The following is a 21,758-nucleotide window of genomic DNA, read 5'->3' on the forward strand; positions in this document are numbered from 1 at the left end:
CTGATGGACTGCACAGTTTATTTTGTTGTCTGTCAATCACAGTAAAATCTGCTCAGAAATCAGTTCGTTGAGTCCTGCTTTTGGTCCAAGATTTGATGGACAAATGAAGCGATGATCCACAGACTGAAATCATTCAGCTTCATGTTTTATTGAACTGAATCAGAATCAGTTTCAGAATCAGAAAAGCTTTATTGCCAAGTATGATTTTACACATACGAGGAATTTGCTTTGGTGAGGTTGGTGCATGACACATATATTAAAAAGAAGCTATTAGAAAATTAAAAATATAACAGTAAAAAAAAAAGTAGTAATATAGAAATACATAAAAAGATATCACAATAGTAGAAACTGTAACAGTAAGTAAAAATCTAACAATATAAATATATGTACACAAGTCAGGTTTTTCTTTTTGTTGTTGTTGTTTTTTTACAGAAGCACAGTCTGTTTTTTCAAAAGGAAGTCCAAGCAGAGCGTTAATGTAAAATGGTTATGGCAATGTCAATGCCAAGTGAATCAGAGGTGGAGTGTGAAGAGTGTCGAGTGTTAATAAGACTGACAGCAGATGGGAAAAAACTGTTCTTGTGGCGTAAGGTTTTGGTCCTGATGGACCGCAGCCTCCTGCCAGAGGGGAGTGTCTCAAAGAGTTTATGTCTGGGGTGGAAGAGATTAAGGGATCAGCCACAATCTTTCCTGCACACCTCAGCATCCTGGAGGTGTACAGGTCCTGGAGAGACAGGAGATTGCAGCTGATTACCTTCTCTGCAGACCGAATGACATGCTGCAGTCTGCCCTTGTCCTTGGCGGTGGCAGCAGCGTACCAGATGGTGATGGAGGAGCTGAGGATGGACTCAATGATGGCTGTGTAGAAGTGCACCATCATTGTCTTTGGCAGACTGAATTTCTTCAGCTGCCGTAGGAAGTGCATCCTCTGCTGTGCTTACTTGATGAGGGAGCTGATGTTCGGCTCCCACTTCAGGTCCTGGGAGATGATAGTTCCCAGGAAGCGTAAGGACTCCACAGTGTTAATAGTGGAGTCACAGAGGGTGATGGGGGCAGGCGAGGCTGAGTTCTTCCTGAAGTCCACAACCATCTCCACTGTCTTTAGAGCATTGAGCTCTAGGTTGTTCTGGTAATGCACCAGGTCACCAGATGGTCAACCTCCCACCTGTTGGTGGACTCGTCGCCATCAGAGATGAGTCCGATGAGGGTGGTGTCGTCCGCAAACTTCAGGAGCTTGATGGTGACTGGAGGTGCAGCTGTTAGTGTACAGGGAGAAGAGCAGAGGAGAAAGAACGCAGCCCTGGGGGGATCCGGTGCTGATGGTCTTAGTGTCGGAGATGTGTTTCCCCAGCTTCACGCACTGTTTCCTGTCAGACAGGAAGTCTGTAATCCATCTGCAGGTGGAGTCAGGCACGCTCAGCCGGGAGAGCTTCTCCTGAAGCAGGGTTGGGATAATGGTGTTCAAGGCAGAGCTGAAATCCACAAACAGGATCCTGGCTTAGGTTCCTGCGGAGTCCAGGTGCTGGAGGATGAGGTGGAGGGCCAAGTTGACAGCGTCGTCTACAGACCTGTTGGCTCTGTAGGCAAACTGCAGGGGGTCCAGGAGAGGGTCGGTGATGTCTTTGAGGTGTGAGAGCGCAAGGCGCTCAAAGGACTTCATGACCACAGAGGTCAGGGCGACGGGTCTGAAGTTATTAAGTCCTGTGGTCCTTGGTTTCTTGGGAACTGAGATGATGGTTGAGGACTTGAAGCAGGCTGGCACGTGACATGTCTCCAGTGAGGTGTTAAAAATGTCTGGGAACACTGGAGACAGCTGATCAGTGCAGTGCTTCAAGGCGGATGGGGAGACAGAATCTGGTCCAGCTGCTTTCCAGGGGTTTAGTCTCCTGAAGAGTCTGTTGACATCTCTGTCATGAATAGAAAGAGTCATCACTGAGGTGGGTGGAGTAGGGGAAGGGGGGTCCTTTAAGGTGGGAATTAGTGGAGGTGACTGGAGCTGGAGCTGTTGGGAGGTGTCGTGGGGGATGGTTGCTGGACTGTCCCTTTGTCTTTCAAAGCGGCAGTAGAACTCGTTCAGGTTGTTGGCTAGGCGTCGATCGTTGATGGAGTGGGGGGCTTTAGGCTTGTAGTTGGTAATTTGCCTAAGCCTTGTCCAGACGCAGAGTTATTAGCTGAGAAGCGGTGTTGGAGCTTCTCAGAGTACAGTCGTTTAGCCTTCTTCACCGCCTCGCTAAACTTGTACTTCGCCTCTCTGGATCTGTCCTTGTCCCCACTCCTGAAGGCCTCTTCCTTTGCCAACCTTAGCTGTCTGAGTTTGGCTGTGAACCAGGGTTTGTCATTGTGGTAACTCACCCTGGTGCGTGATGGAACACAGCAGAACTTTGGTGTGTTGATCCTTTTCTTGTTGATAGCTGCTAGTTTCTCCAGTAGCTTCTGAGTCTGAAGAAGAAAAAGTCCATTTCCATCCCTGGTGGTCTTCCTCTGTGTCTGACAGGACCTATGGGAGACCAGCCTCTGCTGGACCTGGACCTGGACCTGGACCTGAACCTGAACCTGAACCTGAACCCAGCTGTGTGTCCCTCAAGAGCGACCAGTCAATGGATGACTTCATTCATTTTAAACAGCAACATGTCTCTGACGGACAGTAAGTTGTTCTCAGGATTAAAATCGTGTTGGACAATTTGACCTAAAATGTCCATATGTCCTCCTAATGTTGTCCATTCCTGATGTTTGTCCTCATTAAATCCAATCTGACCAATTGTACTTCTAATGTTCATGTTGTCCTAGAATGATGATGAAGGTTAGAGCTAGATTAGTGTTAAAGGACATTTGTCCAGTCTGTCTCTAAACAGCACTGACATGTCCACATGTGGACACTGAAGGCTGAGGATAATGGTGCTCTTCCTGTGTGTCTGACAGGATCTATGGGAGACAAACTTCTGCTGGATCTAAGCCTGGACCTGGACCCAGCTGTGTGTCCCTCAAGAGCGACCAGTCAATGGATGACTTCATTCATTTTAAACAGCAACATGTCTCTGACAGACAGTAAGTTGTTCTCAGGATTAAAATCGTGTTGGACAATTTGACCTTTTTTTTCAGCATCGTTCTTCTTCTCATTTGTTTCTATCCTCACATGTGGAAGCTGCCCAGTATAACCAGTCTTCAGCTCTTGACTCCAGTTGAACATTTCCTCCACACACACGTTCTGACTGATGACTGCATGAGTGTGAAACAGTGACTTGATTGAGGCTAACAGATGCTAACGAAGGCTAACCCTGATTCCACTGAGTTCCTCCATCAAATCAACATGTTGTGCTTTTCAGTCATGTGACAACACAAACACAAACATGTCAGTGATAACAGCTGGACTGAGATCAGCTGCTGTGAAACAGAGTGAAGCAACACAGAGAGTGTGAGGAAACACACAGTCTGTTTGTGACTGATGCTGCTGATGGATTCACAAAGTCAAGAACAACACTGATGGCGGCATCATGGCGCCTCACATCAGGCTGGAGTTGTGCCTCTGTGAGGACGTCTGATGCAGAGAAGGGTGTTATGGGTAACTAAAGGCTGCAGGAGCTCAGAGAGGAGACAAAGCTCAAAGATGTGTTGTGTGTCCAACAAGTGGACAAGAAGAAATACATGTTGTCCAAGAATAAAAGAAAGAGCCAGAACAAGTTGTATGAGCAACAGCTGCAGCTGTTTCCTTCATGTCGTCCAGAGAAGAACGTTCCAGCTTTCATGTGAAACACAGCTGGATGTGAAATCAGCCTCAGCTTTGCTTTGATCCAGTATTCTCTGCTTTTCTCTTTGCTTTGCTCAGGTTTCACTCACTTTATTGGGACTCACTGCCAGTTTGTGCTGGACAGGTAGCATCCAGTTAGCTTGTGTGAGCTGTGTGATGCTGTCCACAGTATTATAGGGCTCAATAAGAACTGGAGGGACTCAACCAGACAAGCTGCTCAACCAACACAGTAAAGTGAAAGTTGCACAGAAATGCAGGCTGGACTGTTGATTCACGGTGGGATCAGCAGTACGAGCAACACTTTAATATCAGTGGAAACCATCTGATTCAATGTTGGAATCAACACTTTAGCTCAAAGGACCTTCAGCTGGTGTTTGTTCCTGTGTGGACGGACATGATGTGCGCTAATTCTTCATGATTCCTCTACAGAGTCCACCAGGAGAGCTCAGAGGTTCCCAGTGGTCAGTCTGCCCAGCAGCATCAGACTCACCTGGACTCCATATTTCTGGTCTGTACATGTACAACAGCTGCTTTCACATCTGTTCTGTCCACAATAATGTCCACACTGCACTTTTTAGACCAGTGGACCGTCAGTCTGTCCAACATGGATCTGATGTTTGCTTCCATGATTTCACTTTGTGTCATTCATATCATCTTCTGTTCCAGCTGCTGGAGGAGAACATTGTCTCTTTTGTGAGGAACGAGCTGAAGAAGATCAAGACGACTCTGAGTTCAGATTACCCAGAATGCTCAGAGAGTCAGGGGGAGGATGAGGAGGTGTTGGATGGTGAGGATGCAGAGCAGAGGAGGAGCAGCAGAGAGGTATTTCTGAAGATCACGCTGCACTTCCTGAGGAGAATGAAGGAGGAGGAGCTGGCTGAGCGTCTGCAGAGCAGTAAGAGGATTTCTCTAAAGGTTTAACTGCTGGATCAATGAACATTCACTGATGTCCAACAAATGGACCAAAATATGTTCAGACAAGGACATTAAATTCTCATCTGAACTTTATCAATCACTCAATGATTTATTTCTTGTGTCTTCGTTCAGGAAGTTCTGGTGGTGTTGGTCAGTGTAAACTTAAATGTAACCTGAAGGAGAAGTTCCAGTGTGTGTTTGAGGGGATCGCTAAAGCAGGAAAGCGGACCCTCCTGAATCAGATCTACACAGAGCTCTTCATCACAGAGGGAGGGACTGGACAGGTCAATGATGAACATGAGGTCAGACTGATTGAAACAGCATCCAGGAAACCACACGGACCAGAAACCACAATCAGACAAGAAGACATCTTTAAAGCCTCAACTGGACGAGATGAACCAATCAGAACAGTGATGACAAAGGGAGTGGCTGGCATTGGGAAGACGGTCTTAACACAGAAGTTCACTGTGGACTGGGCTGAAGACAAAGCCCAACAGGACATACAGTTCATGTTTCCGTTGACTTTCAGAGAGCTGAATGTGCTGAGAGAGAAAAGGTTCAGCTTGGTGGAACTTGTTCATCACTTCTTTCCTGAAACCAAAGAAGCAGGAATCTGCAGGTTTGAAGAGTTCAGGGTTTTGTTTATCCTTGACGGTCTGGATGAGAGTCGACTTCCTCTGGACTTCACCAACAATGAGATCCTGACTGATGCTACAGAGTCCACCTCAGTGGATGTGCTGCTGACAAACCTCATCAGGAGGAAACTGCTTCCCTCTGCTTACCTCTGGATAACCACACGACCTGCAGCAGCCAATCAGATCCCTCCTGAGTGTGTTGACATGGTGACAGAGGTCAGGGGGTTCACTGATGAACAGAAGGAGGAGTACTTCAGGAAGAGGTTCAGAGATGAGGAGCAGGCCAGAAGAATCATCTCCCACATCAAGACATCACGAAGCCTCCACATCATGTGCCACATCCCGGTCTTCTGCTGGATCACTGCTACAGTTCTGGAGGATGTGATGAAGACCAGAGAAGAAGGACAGCTCCCCAAGACCCTGACTGAGATGTACATCCACTTCCTGGTGGTTCAGTCCAAAGTGAAGAACATCAAGTATGATGGAGGAGCTGAGTCAGATCCTCAGTGGACTCCAGAGAGCAGGAAGATGATTAAGTCTCTGGGAAAACTGGCTTTTGAGCAGCTGCAGAAAGGAAACCTGATCTTCTACCAATCAGACCTGACAGAGTGTGGCATCGATATCAGAGCAGCCTCAGTGTACTCAGGAGTGTTCACACAGATCTTCAAAGAGGAGAGAGGACTGTACCAGGACAAGGTGTTCTGCTTCGTCCATCTGAGTGTTCAGGAGTTTCTGGCTGCTCTTCATGTCCATCTGACCTTCATCAACTCTGGAGTCAATCTGCTCTCAGAAGAAAAAAGAACCTCAAAGATATCTAAATCCGTGATAGTTGCATCTGCCAAAACACGCCTGTGTAAGAGTGCAGTGGACAAGGCCTTACAGAGTCCAAATGGACACCTGGACTTGTTCCTCAGATTCCTCCTGGGTCTTTCACTGCAGGCCAATCAGACTCTCCTACAAGGCCTGCTGACACAGACAGGAAGTGGTTCAAAACGCAATCAGGTAACAGTCAAGTACATCAAGAAGAAGATTGAAGAGACTCCCTCTGCAGAGAAAAGCATCAATCTGTTCCACTGTCTGAATGAACTGAATGATCGTTCTCTGGTGGATCAGATCCAACAGTCTCTGAGTTCAGGAAGTCTCTCCACAGATGAACTGTCTCCTGCTCAGTGGTCAGCTCTGGTCTTCATCTTACTGTCATCAGAAAAAGATCTGGACATTTTTGACCTGAAGAAATTCTCTGCTTCAGAAGAGGCTTTTCTGATGCTGCTGCCAGTGGTCAAAGCCTCCAACAAAGCTCTGTAAGTACAGAGATAGTGAAGTTTCTTCATCAATAAATACTCTGATATCTAACTGACTGTTTGCTTCCTTCCTGTGTCTCTTCAGACTGAGTGGCTGTAACCTCTCAGAGAGAAGCTGTGAAGCTCTGTCCTCAGTCCTCAGATCCCAGTCCTCCAGTCTGAGAGAGCTGGACCTGAGTAACAACAACCTGCAGGATTCAGGAGTGAAGCTGCTGTCTGCTGGACTGGAGAGTCCACACTGTGCTCTGGACACTCTCAGGTCAGATCAAGTTACTGTTTGTTGTAAAAGTGTTGACGTCTTTCTTTAACCTCAGAAGTCCACACATTTGATACGGACATTCATTGATTGGCAGATGTTTTCTCTCAATGTACCTTTTATGAATGAAGTCTGGCTGAGATGGAAATCCTCATTTATGTTTTGTTGTCATGTGACTTTGATTAGTGGACGTCACTTTATTCCTGAATCAGTCATGATTAATTAGCACAAAGGTGTCGCTGAGGACCTCAGGAAGTGAAGTGGCGAGTGTGAAATCGTTGACCTGAAACACAGAAACTGTTGAGAATTATTATGTGTTGTAAATCCTCCCACGTGATGCTGCTCAGCCTATCAGATCTCTGCATTCTGAGAGCAGTGATTGGACGGACACAGCAGGACCCTCAGATGATCTTCCATGTGTGTTGTTGTGTGTTTTCAGGCTGTCAGGCTGTCTGATCACAGAGGAAGGCTGTGCTTCTCTGGCCTCAGCTCTGAGATCCAACCCCTCCCATCTGAGAGAGCTGGACCTGAGCTACAATCATCCAGGAGACTCAGGAGTGAAGCTGCTGTCTGCTGGACTGGAGGATCCTCACTGCAGACTGGACACTCTCAGGTATGAAGAGGCTGCTGCAGCCACAGTCAGTCAGTGTGAAAGAGGAGGAAGAGCTGGAAACATGTTGTCTGTCTTTTTGCTTGATGGTGGACGTGAGTGAGACATGAACAGTCAGACATGTAGGAAACCTTTGTCCTTTGATCACAACATAAACACTGGTTGAACATGAAAAGGACATATTTGTGTTGGAGGTCTCAAGGAGAACATCTCCAGGAACAAACATGATAATGACCTGCTGGTCATAATTGATGCAGTTTGGACAGATCTCTGCATGGTAAAAGACCTGTCTGTCAGTGTGACAAATGTCCTTTTTGTCCTCAGAGACATAAAAACAAGCTTCCAATAAGTCCAGAGCAGTTGTATTTAGTTCGAACTGCTGGAACCTGACAACCACAGGACAGAGCAGGACTTTTGAGATGCTTCATTCAAGTGTTTTTTCTCAAAATGTTGGACTGCTCTTTCATCAGTGGACAACAATGAGACTGAACGTGGTCTTCACAGCAAACATGGCTCGTAAATATTTCCATGTCAGACATCAAGTGGCTCTTCTTGTTCTGGTGAACTTCAGGAAGTTTGACATGAAAAGATTTCCACACAGCAGAGTCGTGATGACTCGTCTCAGACTTGTAATGAACACATGAAGCACGGTCACATATGGGACATGACGAGGACAAGCGTGTCCAACAATCAATCATTAAAGCTCTGCTGGTTTGTTGAGTGAAGACAAAGTCAGACTGATTATTGATCATCACAGGTGGGAGAGCAAGAGAGCGATCAATGAGTGAAGCAGCTCAGAATAGAAGTCAGCAACAGATTGAAATGAGGAAATGAGCTGATGAAGGCAGATTTAATGATGAGAGAGAATCAGTGTCGCTGTCAGTGTCTGAGCAGAGCTGAAGAGGGAGAAGCAGGCCGCATCAACATGTTGTGTTTGTGTGTGTGAGAGTGATGTAACGTCCATGTTTGCATGCTGAAAGAGGAGGTGCTGCTCTGACCCCCCTCCTCCTTTCAGGGTGGAGCCTGCTGGAGTCCGATGGTTGAGACCAGGTCCGAGGAAGTGTAAGTGTGTCTTTCATTTGACTGATGACAACAAAGCAGAGCACATTCAGCCATCTTCAAACTGTGACATCACTCATTCACATCTCTGATGTCAAACTGTCCATCAATCAACAGCTGATCGATCAATAACTGCAGCTGTTTTCTTCTTCTTCTCTCCATCAGATTCCTGTGAACTCAAACTGGACACAAACACAGTGAACAGAGTGATCAAACTGTCTGACAACAACAGGACGATGAGACGTGTGGAGGAGGATCAGTCATATCCTGATCATCCAGACAGGTTTGACCAGGATCCTCAGCTGCTGTGTGGAACTGGTCTGACTGGTCGCTGTTACTGGGAGGTCGAGTGGAGACGAAGAGTTGATGTATCAGTGAGTTACAGAAGAATCAGAAGGAAAGGAAACAGCGAAGAGTGTGTGTTTGGATGGAATGATCAGTCCTGGAGTCTGGACTGCTCTGATGATGGTCGTTACTCTGTCTGGCACAATAACAGAAAGACATCCATCTCCTCCCCCTCCTCCTCCTCCTCCTCCTCCTCCTCTGTCTCTCACAGAGTAGGAGTGTATGTGGACTGTCCTGCTGGCACTCTGTCCTTCTACAGAGTCTCCTCTGACTCACTGATCCACCTCCACACCTTCAACACCACATTCACTGAACCTCTTTATCCTGGCTTTGGACTCTGGTTCAGTTCTGGTTCCTCAGTGTCTCTGTGTCCTCTGTAGGAGGGACAGTCTCCTCCTGTTGGACAAACACTGCTGAACAGATCAGTTGAGTCTGTGCAGGATGTCAGTCGCATCAGTCTTTCAGGTTATTGGAATAAATTGATCAATGAACTTTGTTGAAAATGATTGAAAAGATTCCTCATTTACTTTGTAAACTTCTTCCACTTCCAGTCCTTTAAAGATGGAAGCTGTGATCATTAAAGTGTGGAAACTGTTGACTTGAACCTTCAGCTGTGTGTTGATTTCAGTTGTGGATCTTGTTCCAGTCAAAGCTGAATGTTGCTGTGAGTGTTTGTTGTGTCTCTCAGATCAGGACTAGAGGTCCACCGATACGCTTTTTTCAGGGCTGATACAGATTATTAGACATCAAGGAGACGGATAACCGTTAAAATATCAGATATCATCTTGATGGTTTCACTTCATGTTGTGTTTTCATGGTTCATTTCACTCAACAACATCGAGCTGAAGTAAGAATCAAGTGAGCACAAACTGATTCCTGATGGCTGAGAACACTTGAACTGTTTGTTGACGTATGAAGACATGAAGACGGAGACAGCAACGTCCAAGATCCAAGACAAGTGACCACAGCGAGAGCAGCACAGGTTTCCCTCAACACCAGAGACAACCTGAGGGACGTGGACCTCGTGCGCAGACGTCCACTTCATTCAAACAACTTCATTACCGCCAACAAGTCTTCAGTTGGACCAGCAGAGGTTTTGGTGGCTGATAACACGTCGTGATACTATTTGTGACTCAAACTCTGATTTGGAGTCAAGTTTCATCTTTGAAAGCAGAAAAACAAGTTTGGAAATCGTTGTTTAACAAATCTGTCAAAGACTTTTAGAAAGTCTTCAAACTTCAACGTGAGAAACAACCGAAAGAAGAAAACTTGATCAACATCAATCAGAGACACAGAATTTATTGAGAAAAATCAGTTTGATTTTAATGGAGTTTTTCTGTCCTGCAGCTTCTTCGTATTCAATGTAAAAAGAGGAAAAACAACGACAGAAAAACAGGTTAAAAACTGGACTGAGGAGCTTCATCATCACCAAAAATAAACCACAAAATAATGGAAATGACATGAAATGAAAGATCATTTCTCTTATGATGTCTTACATCAAAGCTGGTTTAATGCACAATGTGCTGACTTTATATATTGAGTGTTGGATGGTGGAGACGGTTGCAGGTGGACTTTGGTTTCTGACGGTTTGTGGGAGCCATGGAGGAGTCTTCAGGTGAGTCCAGATCCTCAGATCTGTATTCATCAACATCATGTAAGTCTCCACTTTCCAGGCAGAAGTCTCAGCGGTGGATATTTTAGCCTTTCAAAGTGAACAAGATCGTCCAGAGAGTTAAGACGTTGTGTCTCACATCTCTTCTGGCAAGAGATACACAAGTATCCGCTGTCCTTCAGATAGACTGGACAAATAGATGCTGGTGGCTGAGGCCATCTACTGGACCAATTCCAAAACATTTTGTCCCTGCTGGTCATTTCGAACCCTAAATATGTAAAAATAGGGCTCAGGTGACCTCAGGTCAGGCCAGGTCAGCTTTTTCACCTAGGGAAACCAAAACACAGGTGTTGCTGATTTGGAAAGCAAACAGTTTTTCGACTGTGTCTATGTGCATGTGGTTTTGAGGTGATGAGCAATTTGGTTTGTTGGGTTTGTTACATGTATTATGAGTTAAACTTATTGCCGCTGTTATAAAGGAAAATAAACTTTCGAGATAATTGCAACTATGTATTTTTAAGATTAAGTATTAAGTTCAATTTCGACCTGAAGGTGGCAGTCCAAAATTTAAGCGACTCTTAACTCTCCACTTCTGCGATCTCGTCAACTTCTGGATCTGATTAGAGTCCATGGCCGTGTCCTCAGCTCCTGAGGGCTTCCATTCCATTCCCGATCCTGAGTCACCGGGTGATTTTCCAGCAGTCTGTCGTACGCTGCTTGGACATCTATCTGCACATTTCCAACAGTGCGAGCAGTGCCACGGACACGACCAGCACCACCACTGGTACCCTCTTCAGCAGACTCAGCACTACGACAAAAAAAAAGAAAAGAATTAAGGTTGTTATAAGAAGGGTATAAGATTTGACGTTTACAAATTGTTGATTGTATTAATTGTGTGTCACGATGGAGTGTGTCAGGTTGTCAGCCACCAGAGACTTGTCTGAGTCAGTCAGAGTCTTGGTGGCCGTCTCAAAGACTCACCGTGCCACCTGGCCGGTCACTGGCTCAATCTTGTATCTAAAATGAGAGTTTAAACATTAAACATTAAACATTTATAAGGACTTCTCACCGGGGTACCAAGGGCATATTGGAGATGAACTGAATCATGGTGGTTTGCTTACTCCGAGTGCAGATGGTTCAGGTCATTGGAGGCGTTGTAGATGGGTTATGGCCACATTACAAGTGTTGATATTATATGGAGAAAAAAACCCGAAAAAAATGCTACCAACCTTGGTCCACAGAGTGCTTCTGATAAAGGCCCTCTGTGCCATGAGCTTCCTGTTTGGGATCGTCCACTGCACACCCTGGACACTGCAATGTGGGAAAAGCGTGTTGTTATAAAAGTGTGTGCTAGGTTGGAAAGCTAAGCTTTAAAATGGGGAATTACTCCAGTTAATCAGATCTTGCGAGCCTGAAACACTGAAGGCTGGAAGGCTGAGAGCCCTGCCTGAGACTAACAGCTGATTTACTCAAGCTGAGAAGTGCATCACCGGTGCTGATGATTCCCAGACTGAGTGAGGTTGTGAATGTTTGTCATTTCATGCAAATAAAGTCATTTCCAAGTTACAATGAATTAAACACATTCCTGGAAATGCCTAAACATGTTGAAACACATTAGAAGCACTGTTCAAACATTGTAAGTGAAAGAAGTTTGACCTCTGACCTAGCTCTGACAGCTGCCTGACATTGACCACACTAAATCTTTGATTAACAGTAGCCAGTTTGTGTTAGGATGGAAAGCTGATACTTGTTGGAGAAGAGAGAATCAAAGCTTTAAAATGATGTACAACATGTTTGAATAAAGCGGGTTTAGCAGAAACACAGGAGGACAGGTGAAACCATGAATAGAGGTTGGCTGCAGGCCTTTCAAAAACAACTGAATGCAAACAGAATTCAACAGTAGTTTGATAGAAATCAGAAGCTTTGAAATGAACAAATCAGATCATGCTACCCTGAAATACTGAAGGCTGGAAGGCTGAGAGCCCTGCATGAGATGAACAGATAATTTAGTCAAACTGAGACGTGCTGAAGCTGATACTCACAAGTGAAAGCACTCGCCACTGCTGACAGAAGCGTTGTCCGACGCCTCACTCTCGCCAGCCTCAGGAGCTGCACGCTCTGACGTCTCTGTGGTTGATGGTCTTGCTGTAACACTGGCATTGGGGAGTGGTGGAGGGATGCCGGTCACCGCCATGTGACGACGACGCTGCAGGTCCTCAGTCAGCCTTTGAATTAAAAAAATAAAAATGAAAACATAATTTAGACAATGTTATGCAAAGCAACTTAAAAATGTAATACATTTCAGAGAGTAAACAAGAAGTGATGGTTGAAAAGAAAGAGTGAAAAGTTCTCCCACCAACCTGCTGAGTGGATAATCTGGTGAAGCAGCACGTAGGGGAACACTCTGCCGGACACCACAAGTTCATGGACGTCCTTCTCGGCCTTCTCCACCGCTGCGTCAATGTCGTCTGGCATGCTGTCCTAAAATGCCCGTCATTTTATCAACGAATGCAACATCAGATTAAGTTAGTTCCCCTACAAAATGTATGATTAGGTTTCTGAAAGGAAATTCTTTCCATGCAGCTCACAGTAATATGTGTCATTTTAGATTTGCTTATTCACTTTGTTATGTTGTACACTACATGGTCAGTTTATGCAGTCTGAGTGTGTTATCTACTAATTTCCTTATCTGAGGAGGGTGGACCAAAAAAATATCTTATTACTTAATTTCAGCTCTTTCATTCCTTCATTTTCATTTTTCTGTGTGCAGTTTCACAGCATGGACAGATTCATTTAATAATATGCCAACAATTTCAAAGACTTGTTTCTTTATTTAAAGCTGCTTACTGTTTGCCTTAATTAGTCAGATTTACTTGAAATGAGTTGATATATGCAGATCTATGTGATTTAAATAACTTAAAGGGAGACTTCACTGACTTTACATCAGTTATTGTTCAATTGCACATATAAAAGGTGGGGGGGGAGAGAGAGAGAGAGAGAGAGAGAGAGAGAGAGAGAGAGAGAGAGAGAATGACAGACAGATGCTCAGCGTTTTGGCCTATCCTGCTTTTGCGACTGAGGCTGTCGTTTGCACTGTTGGCCACTAGATGGAGGCAAATGATAAGGCTGGGCACACTCAGCCGGTCCTCTGGAGCCAGCTCCGAAGAGATTTATGAATGATAGAAATCAGGCAAACACACAGGATTAAGCAGCTGTATGTGCCGTGACAGACAAAGAGACCCCCCCTCTTTCTGTCTGTTTTATCCCCTCACCTGTCAAATCTGTCTCTTCTCTGTCGTTGGCATTTTCAACGTTATTTTAATAATTATAATTATAATAATAATAATAATAGGGGCCTCACCAACCTCATCATCGTGCAAGGTGGGGTTCCGGAGATGCGACCCCCCACAAGCCATTATTTTGGCCATATCTCTGGAACGGTAGGTGGGAACATCTTGGTTTCAAGTCTCTTCCTGTCAAAAGATATTCACAAATGTATACAAGAAAGTAGCAAAAAATACAGACAGGAATAAAATACAATATAAATAAGCAGAACATAAACAGACATTTACATGAAAAATGTGTGCAGTTTTGGGTGATAAGTACATGTAAACAATAAGCACAATGTGCAATATTGCAGTAGTGCAGATCCTATTTTTAGTATTTACTTTTTAATGACATTGATCTCCTAATAAAAATTCTAATAATAATAATAATAACTAGACAATTTCCCCCTGGGAAATTTTGAAAGGGCCATGGGGGCTACCGCCGGACAATACGAACAGCTGCTAATGCTAAGCTAACATTAGCATGTCAAATAACACTATAAAAACATATGAACCATCATTAGAATGCCTTTAACAATCGTTTTAACCAAAGTTAGCATATTAGCATTAGCATGCTAAGCTAACATTAGCATGTCAAATGACACGTTAAAAACATCTGAACCATTATTAGAATGACTTTAACAATCACTTTAGCCAATGTTAGCATGTTAGCATTGTGGCTAATGCTAACAGGGCAACATCATTCATTACCTCACTAACATTTACAACTCACCAGTAATAGGTTAGGCTGTGGCTCTTTGTCAAGCCACTGCATAGCTGCAGCTGAAACTACATATGTGTGTGTGGGAGAGGAGTGCTGAGGTTGCCACAGCAACTTGAGGTGGCCTGATCAATGATGTCACCCACTCAGACACAGGTGCAGACACACATGCATTGTATCGGAGGCAATGAGGAGCAGAGACAGAAACGTCTGAATTTAGCCTCTGCGCATCCCTCAAACAAACGCTTCTTACATGAAGACTGAAAGCCCTATTGCCAAAATTTCTTCACCATCAGAGCTACAAGGCTTTGCTGTATACACTGATCACTTTCTTTTTCTGCTGGGGTCAGAAATGTGGATTTTACAGCAGTTAAAAACATGGTTGGTTTCTGTTTCTCCTGTTTTTGATTTGTATTGGACCTTATGGGCAAGGTCAGAGGTACTCTCCTCACTCAGAGGCTCATATATCAAAAACCGTAAGTCCTATCTCTTAGCCAGGCACATTGTGAGAATCAGCGCAAGCAGCACTACAACTCTGGAAATTTTCACATGCCTAGATCGAAATTTGTGCTTTGGAGGAGCGTGGAAAGAAAAAGTTTCAGACAATTTTCAGAGCTTCTCTCCACTCTGGCAGTTAATCCCCTCCACTCTAGCGTGAACATTCCGTGCAATACACACCCATTATAAACTCACAATTTCTCCCAAAACGCTCACGGTCATTGAATGGCAACTGCTCAAAAACTCTACAACCTATCAAAACGAAATTTAATACACTAATAGACAAGACTTGTGTCTACGTTTAAAAGTTGGAATGGAGTCTCTAGGTGAAAGTATGCCGGAGCAGTAGTCCGTTGAAAAAGGGGAGATTTTGTTGCATTTTTCGGCTCGTCCCATTCATTTCTTATGGGATTTTTTCGTGCGTTTTTCGCGTCTTGGGCGAAGCCCCTGCTGTGTTCAGGGCAAAAGCACTGGATCACTAATAACAGTTAAGGTTCAAGGACGAAGCACACACCAAGAAATGAACTTGGGACATGGGAGCAAGACTGGTGTGTTCAGTGCCCCCGAATTAGGGGGCGCACTTTTCAGACCATGGATGTGCTGTCGATGTGTGTTTTTGTTTGTGCAGCTGCTTGATTTCTATCATTCATAAATCTCTCAGGAGCTGGCTCTACAGCAGGCATGTCCAAACTATTGCACAAAGGGCCGAGTGGCTGAAGGTTTTCTTTCCAACCAAGCAGCAGCACACCAGACTTGACTCATTTCATCAGCTGATCTCAGTCTGCAGACAGCTGATTGGTCAGACTGCATCCTCTTGATTGGTTGGAGGAATAACCTGCAGCCACACGGCCCTTTGTGGAATAGTTTGGACATGCCTGCTCTGGAGGATTCTCTGGGTGCCTTTCATTACGTTGAATTGTGCCTCCTCGTCTCCTCGCTCCTTCGTCGACCCGGAAGTCGTTTCCCCTCCGTCATGATGAAGGATCTTCCAATTGCTTAAATGTACCTGAAGGAGACGAGGAGCGAGGAGAGAGGAGGCTTCTGAAGGAGATCAGAGTGAGGATACACCGGTGTAGCCTACGCGGAAGTAGGCTATTATTTAAGGGGCGTGTCGTATGAAACGCAATATCACGCACCGTCAGTCTGTGCTCGATATATCTGGCACTTTAGGATATAAAGGTGACTTTAACTACGAATACTTGTGGCATCACACAGAGCAGCTTTTTTTCTTTCTTTTATTTTTATTTTTTGAGTGATCGTCAAACAACACAAACCCATACATATATTAGATTATTTAAAAGAAAGTTTAAATGATTCGCATATTTAAAGCAAATTACAAAATTAAAGACTACTGTGTGTTTTTAGAAATTGTTCTTAAATAAAGGCTTCTATGTGCGTTCAGCTGCAGTCCCTTTGACAGCTAATACAGCTGTGCAAACGTCATCAGACCCGGGGGGTATTCCAGAAAGTGGGTTATGTGAAAACTCAGAGTAAGTTAAGCCTGAGATGAAGGAAACTCTGAGTTTTCTGTTCCAGAAAGAGAGGTAACTGAAACTCTGAGTCAGTCACCATGGTAACAGATTCTGTGAACATAACCTGCTCGCTGGCAGGTTTACTTTAAGAAACCCTGAGTTTCTACCTGTCTCCACATGAAGAAAGCTGTTAGACATGGATTGCCCGTTCATTCCCAATCCGATTGATATCGAAGCCCAACTGATTCGAAACGCTTTACGTCACGAGAGAATCTTCCGACTGAGTTTAGGTGTCCTGTCATTTCCAGAGGAATATCTGTTCAAACGCTACCGCTTTTCATCAAACGGTATAATTTATCTGGATAACATTCTCCGGCCGTACATCACCAACCTCACACATCGCGGACATGCGCTCACATCACAGCAAATTTTACACATAGTGCTACGTTTTTCTTTTTGCAAACGGTAGTTTTTTGTACAATATTGAGGATGCAGAGCACTTCGGAAAGGCAACAGTGTGTAGAGCTGTGAGGAAAGTGACCTCGCACTGAAACGCCTATGATGGTAGCAATGATGGTAGAGACTGGTGACTGATGTAGAAATCATATATTCTTTTATTTTAAATTATGATATACATTCTGCTGCGACCTCAGAGTGGGTTCAGTAGCTTAATTAGCTGGTATTTTGCAGGGCTTCCAAATGTGATAGGATGCATAGATGGGACACAAATTCCCATTACAGCACCTGCAGAACACAAAGGGCACTATGTGAATAGAAAATCCTTTCAGAGCATCAATGTCCAGGTTTATGACCTACCATCTTAAAAATTTTGTACATGAAAATGTATACATTACAATACACTGTAACACATGTCATTCTCTGCACTGTGAAGATCATATGTGATGCAGCTTACATCATTACCAATGTAGAAGCCAGGTGGCCTAGCTCTGTACATGACCCCTGGATCTACTGGGAGTGTAGTCTGAGCAACAGATTTGCACGAGGTAAGGAAGCTAAAACTTGTACAAATGTTCTTTGTCTCCCTTTTTAATACACTCAAATGTGTCCTCTATAATTACAGGAGTGCTTGATACTGGGGGGTTGAGGCTATCCATGTCAGCCCACTCTGTTGACCCCTTACCCTGACCCTGAGCCGGGGCCCCAACAACGTTTTAATGTGGCCCACTGCAGGACTAGAGCCTGGGTTGAGATGGCCATAGGCATACTCAAATCCAGGTTCCAGTGCCTGTGTTAGCTCAGGGTCATCCCAGAGAGGGCATGTGACATCATTGTGGCATGTGTTGTTCTCCATAATATTGCAACTATTAGAGGAGAGCAACACCCTGCTGTACAAATGAATGACCCTGAGGATGACCATCCCATCCACCCTGCAGACGTCCAGGATGGAAGGGCTGTAAGGGACCTAAACAGCAGAAACTACTTTTGATTAAAACAGTCAAATAATGACAAATTCACATGTGGTTTGGTCTTCTTTATTCCCTAAAAGTACAAAAGCAGCAGTCAGGATTTGTAATATAGTTCCATCCATTAACATATTTCACCTGTGAAGTGCATCCACCTCAACTGGAGTTCCAGTAATAGAATTTCAAGGTCTGTTTTTCTAATCTGCCGATCCAAATAGACCATTTCCTTTTCACTTTTCTCTATACTCTTCATGAGGTCGACTCTATACAACTCCTTCACTGGTAACTGGGAAACTTATGGATGACATTTAAATCCTACAGTTCTACATACAGATTTAACATGGTATTGACCAAAAATCTGACTGTGTCAAGCCGCTCTGTGGAAGTTGATGGACGCTCCTCCTGCTGATGCCCAGTCGTTCTGTTGAAGGACAAGAATGTGCTAGTTGTTTGTCCATTATCTATGCTCATCACTTCAGTGTACATGTCCAACTCCACATTCCACTCCAGAATGTAAAGGAATGTGAATGGGCAGAGCACTGCCAGTAGCTCTACATAATATTAAGACACACTTCAGTAGGCCTCTCTGGATTGCTCCCTGTGGCAGCAGACAGTGTTTCATCATCATCATCATCATCCTCCTGTGATGAAGGAAAATATACTGTTTCAGAATACTTTGGTGGTTGAGGTGGTCCTCCACCCATTTTTCGGGCCTCTGCCATCTCTCTGTTGGCTGAGCAGAACTCAAATGTTAAACTTTTTTTTTTTAATTAGTATTTTATTGAGTGTTCGTGGACACATCGTCACATTTTAAATGACCTCAATACCTATAAAATAAAAATGTGTAAACATTGTATCAAGTGTTAATCTACTAAGTGGGATATTAAGTGAGATGACATGTTAAAACAACATGTTGTTAGGGGTTTAAATTACTACTTGAAGTCGCCAATGAATTAATATTCACTTTGTTTAATAGCCTAAGTCAATTAAAAAAATAAAATTAAAATCAAAGGGAGGTACAATCATAGCCTAGCAAAATATGCCTTACCTTTTTGAATGATGTTTTTATATTTCATTTTTCGCTGATTCTTTCTCCCCTGTTGGATTGCACCTAAATGAAAATCAGATTTTATTCCTACTTACATTCATAACTGTATGCTACGATCTTAAGTACGGTTAAATGTTAAGTCAATGGAATAGTACATTCAAACTTACACGTTGTCTCGGGTAGCAGTTTTCTCCCATGCCGTTTCTCTCTCCTTCGCTGCTGCAGCGGTGATATATTTACGCCGAAATATGTGCTCATACTCCACATAGGCCTGCAATAAGACCTCCAACTCCATCGGGGTAAAATAACTTGATCTTTCTTTCTTTTTTCTTTGTTTTTTTTTTTCAGTTGTCATGGTGACTCGTGGTATCGGGGCTCTATTGATGATGGCTTTTTATAGTGGTTATGCACGCGCACAACTCAAGGTTAACATATTCAGAGTTGATTGAACTAACTCAGATCAGCTGTTCTGGAACCGGATACTCAGAGTTTCCCATCTCACAGTAAGTCAACTCAGAGTTCAGAGATAAACTCAGAGTTTGTTGAACCTCCGACCTGGAATACCCCCCAGCTCTCTGTATCCTCCTCAAGAAGGGCAGAGGTGAATCCACGCATCCCAACAGACAATAAAACAGCATACAAAGGAAATCAACAACATATGTGTCTACATGATATCATACAAAAAGAGTATGACAAATAATATTGCCTTGGCAAGGATGGCTCATGCTGGTGATAACAAATTTCTCCCAAAGAAGCACGTGTAAGCTGTTGGTTAGGGGGCACATTGAACTTTGCTCCATCAGGCCCGTGTGTGCAAAGAAAAGTATATCCATTGATTGACTTGTCTCCGTTGGAAATCAGATTTGTTGGAGCGAAGAATAAAAGCGGCCTCGACATTTGGAAAGACGTGAAAGGAGCGAGCCCTCACACCCCAGAGTGTACATAGCGAGGGCACATGTATAAAAAGCTTGTGCGCATCAGCCTTTGTGGCTTACGGCCATACCAGCCTGACAACGAGCCTTGATTGCAATCAGGTGCGACAGAGCAGGTGGAGTGAAGCGTGACAGAGTGAAAGTTTCTGAGTGTTTGAGCAGTTTTCCTTATCAATTTCTTTGATAAGTTTCATTTCGGAAGATTTTTTACCCCCCTGCAGCCTTTGCTGTTCGGGGGGGAGTTTTCATTTTGTGCTTTTTTTGCGGTAAATGTCCCTGAGAGACCGCATGGTTTTGAACAAAGAACTGAAGAACGGCACTGAAAGGAGAATGGATGGTGACACAAACAAAGGAGACGAAAGACTGGAGCGTGAGAGAGCGGAGGAACTGAAGGAAAAGAGAGCAGAGACGGAGGGGACGCAGAAGGAAAGTCTGAAAGACAACATGGACACACGAAACAAGGAACAACATAAAGCAACGGAGCCACGCTACAGTAAGGAGCTGACAGTTGTGGTGGAGCTGATCGGTGAGGACAAAATCACACTAATGGAATTATTAAGAGCTACACAGGACATTTGTGGACTGGTAGAGGGTTGCAGATACACAGGAATCAACAAATATGAAATAACTATGAATCAACAACACGGGAAAGACAGACTGCTGGATGGATTTAAAATTAAGAGCACAAGGGTGATGGCAAAGGAACTCACAAACAATGAAATGGTGGTTTCGTTCATAGGGCTGCCAGTATATATCACAGACCAGGAAATACATCAAAAACTGTTGGACTGGGGGGTGAAGGCAGTTTCGCCCATCAGGAGGAGGATGTGGCCAGGGACAAGAGTGGTGGAGGGGACACGTTATGTTAAGGTGCAGTTCACAGACACAGTTAAATCACTGCCATATTCAACACGCTTTCACACGGAGACAGGTGCACAGTTTTTTAGGGTGATACATGACCGTCAACAGAAGGTGTGTAGGATGTGTCTACAACCTGGACACATTCTGCGGGAGTGTCCAGACTTTTTGTGCAGAAGATGTGGGAAACAAGGACACTATGCAAGGGAGTGCGACAGGGATGAGCAGCAGAGAGGATGTGAGAGAGGGAGCGAAGAGACGCCCGATGAAGAGGAGGGGGGGCGGCAGGCTGAAGGAGGTGGACGTGAGGACGCTGGAGCCGAGCCGAACAATGAGGGAGAAGACGGTGAGCAGACTGGAGCGGAGGAGAGCGATGTGGGAGGAGGTGGCAGCGGAGACCAGGAGAAGGAGGACGGAGTGCAGGATGGAGAAGAAGAGGACGAAAGGATAGTGGAGGAGACACCGATGGGAGCTGGAGGACAGATGGAAATGGAAGAGATCGGTAGCAGCATGGATGGTGTGGTGAAAGAGCTGGACGGAGGAGAGGAGAGAGGTGAAATGATGGAAAGAAGGAGACGAGGGGGGGAGAATGGAGGGAACAATGGTGGGACTAAGAGGGGAAATAAAGGGGGAAATAGGGGGTCACGGGAGAACACTGAGGAAGGGGGACGAGGGTGGGTGTGGGAAGTTTCTGACATAACAGGGAGTGAGGGGGATGATATGGATGAGGTGGCTGATAACAGGAAAAGACCGCTGGGGAGGAAAGATAAAAGACAAGGTAAAGTTAAAAAAAAAGTGTGATGATGATGTTTGAAATTCTTTTCTGGATTTTTTTTTTTTTTCCCTTTATGATTAGCATCTCTTCTCTCAATGCTAATGGGCTGAGAGACAGCAACAGGAGACAGCAGACCTTGCTGGTGTGTGAGGCAGACATCATATGTTTACAGGAAACACACTGGGATGATGGATGTATGAGAGAGATTGAGAAGGAATGGATGGGA

At 44.5% G+C, this 21,758-nt stretch overlaps 1 protein-coding gene across 2 annotated transcripts in view; it reads left to right on the forward strand.

The window, feature by feature from the left end:
* LOC139328098 (NLR family CARD domain-containing protein 3-like) overlaps positions 1 to 21,758 on the forward strand; it is a 387,375-nt gene that overhangs the window by 252,212 nt on the left and 113,405 nt on the right. Inside the window, exons 1-8 of one of the 2 annotated variants that reach the window (XM_070958192.1) lie at positions 2,955 to 3,045; positions 4,175 to 4,253; positions 4,412 to 4,640; positions 4,793 to 6,596; positions 6,682 to 6,855; positions 7,292 to 7,465; positions 8,478 to 8,524; positions 8,687 to 10,032. In XM_070958192.1, the coding sequence (XP_070814293.1) occupies positions 2,999 to 3,045; positions 4,175 to 4,253; positions 4,412 to 4,640; positions 4,793 to 6,596; positions 6,682 to 6,855; positions 7,292 to 7,465; positions 8,478 to 8,524; positions 8,687 to 9,246 (3,114 nt within the window). In that variant the 5' untranslated portion in view covers positions 2,955 to 2,998 and the 3' untranslated portion in view covers positions 9,247 to 10,032. Of the gene's footprint in view, positions 1 to 2,954; positions 3,046 to 4,112; positions 4,254 to 4,411; positions 4,641 to 4,792; positions 6,597 to 6,681; positions 6,856 to 7,291; positions 7,466 to 8,477; positions 8,525 to 8,686; positions 10,033 to 21,758 lie in introns of those variants that run through there. The other variant, XM_070958194.1, reaches the window with a different exon arrangement.

This window comes from Chaetodon trifascialis (genome assembly GCF_039877785.1).
Source record: "Chaetodon trifascialis isolate fChaTrf1 chromosome 24 unlocalized genomic scaffold, fChaTrf1.hap1 SUPER_24_unloc_1, whole genome shotgun sequence".
Classification (NCBI taxonomy): domain Eukaryota; kingdom Metazoa; phylum Chordata; class Actinopteri; order Chaetodontiformes; family Chaetodontidae; genus Chaetodon; species Chaetodon trifascialis.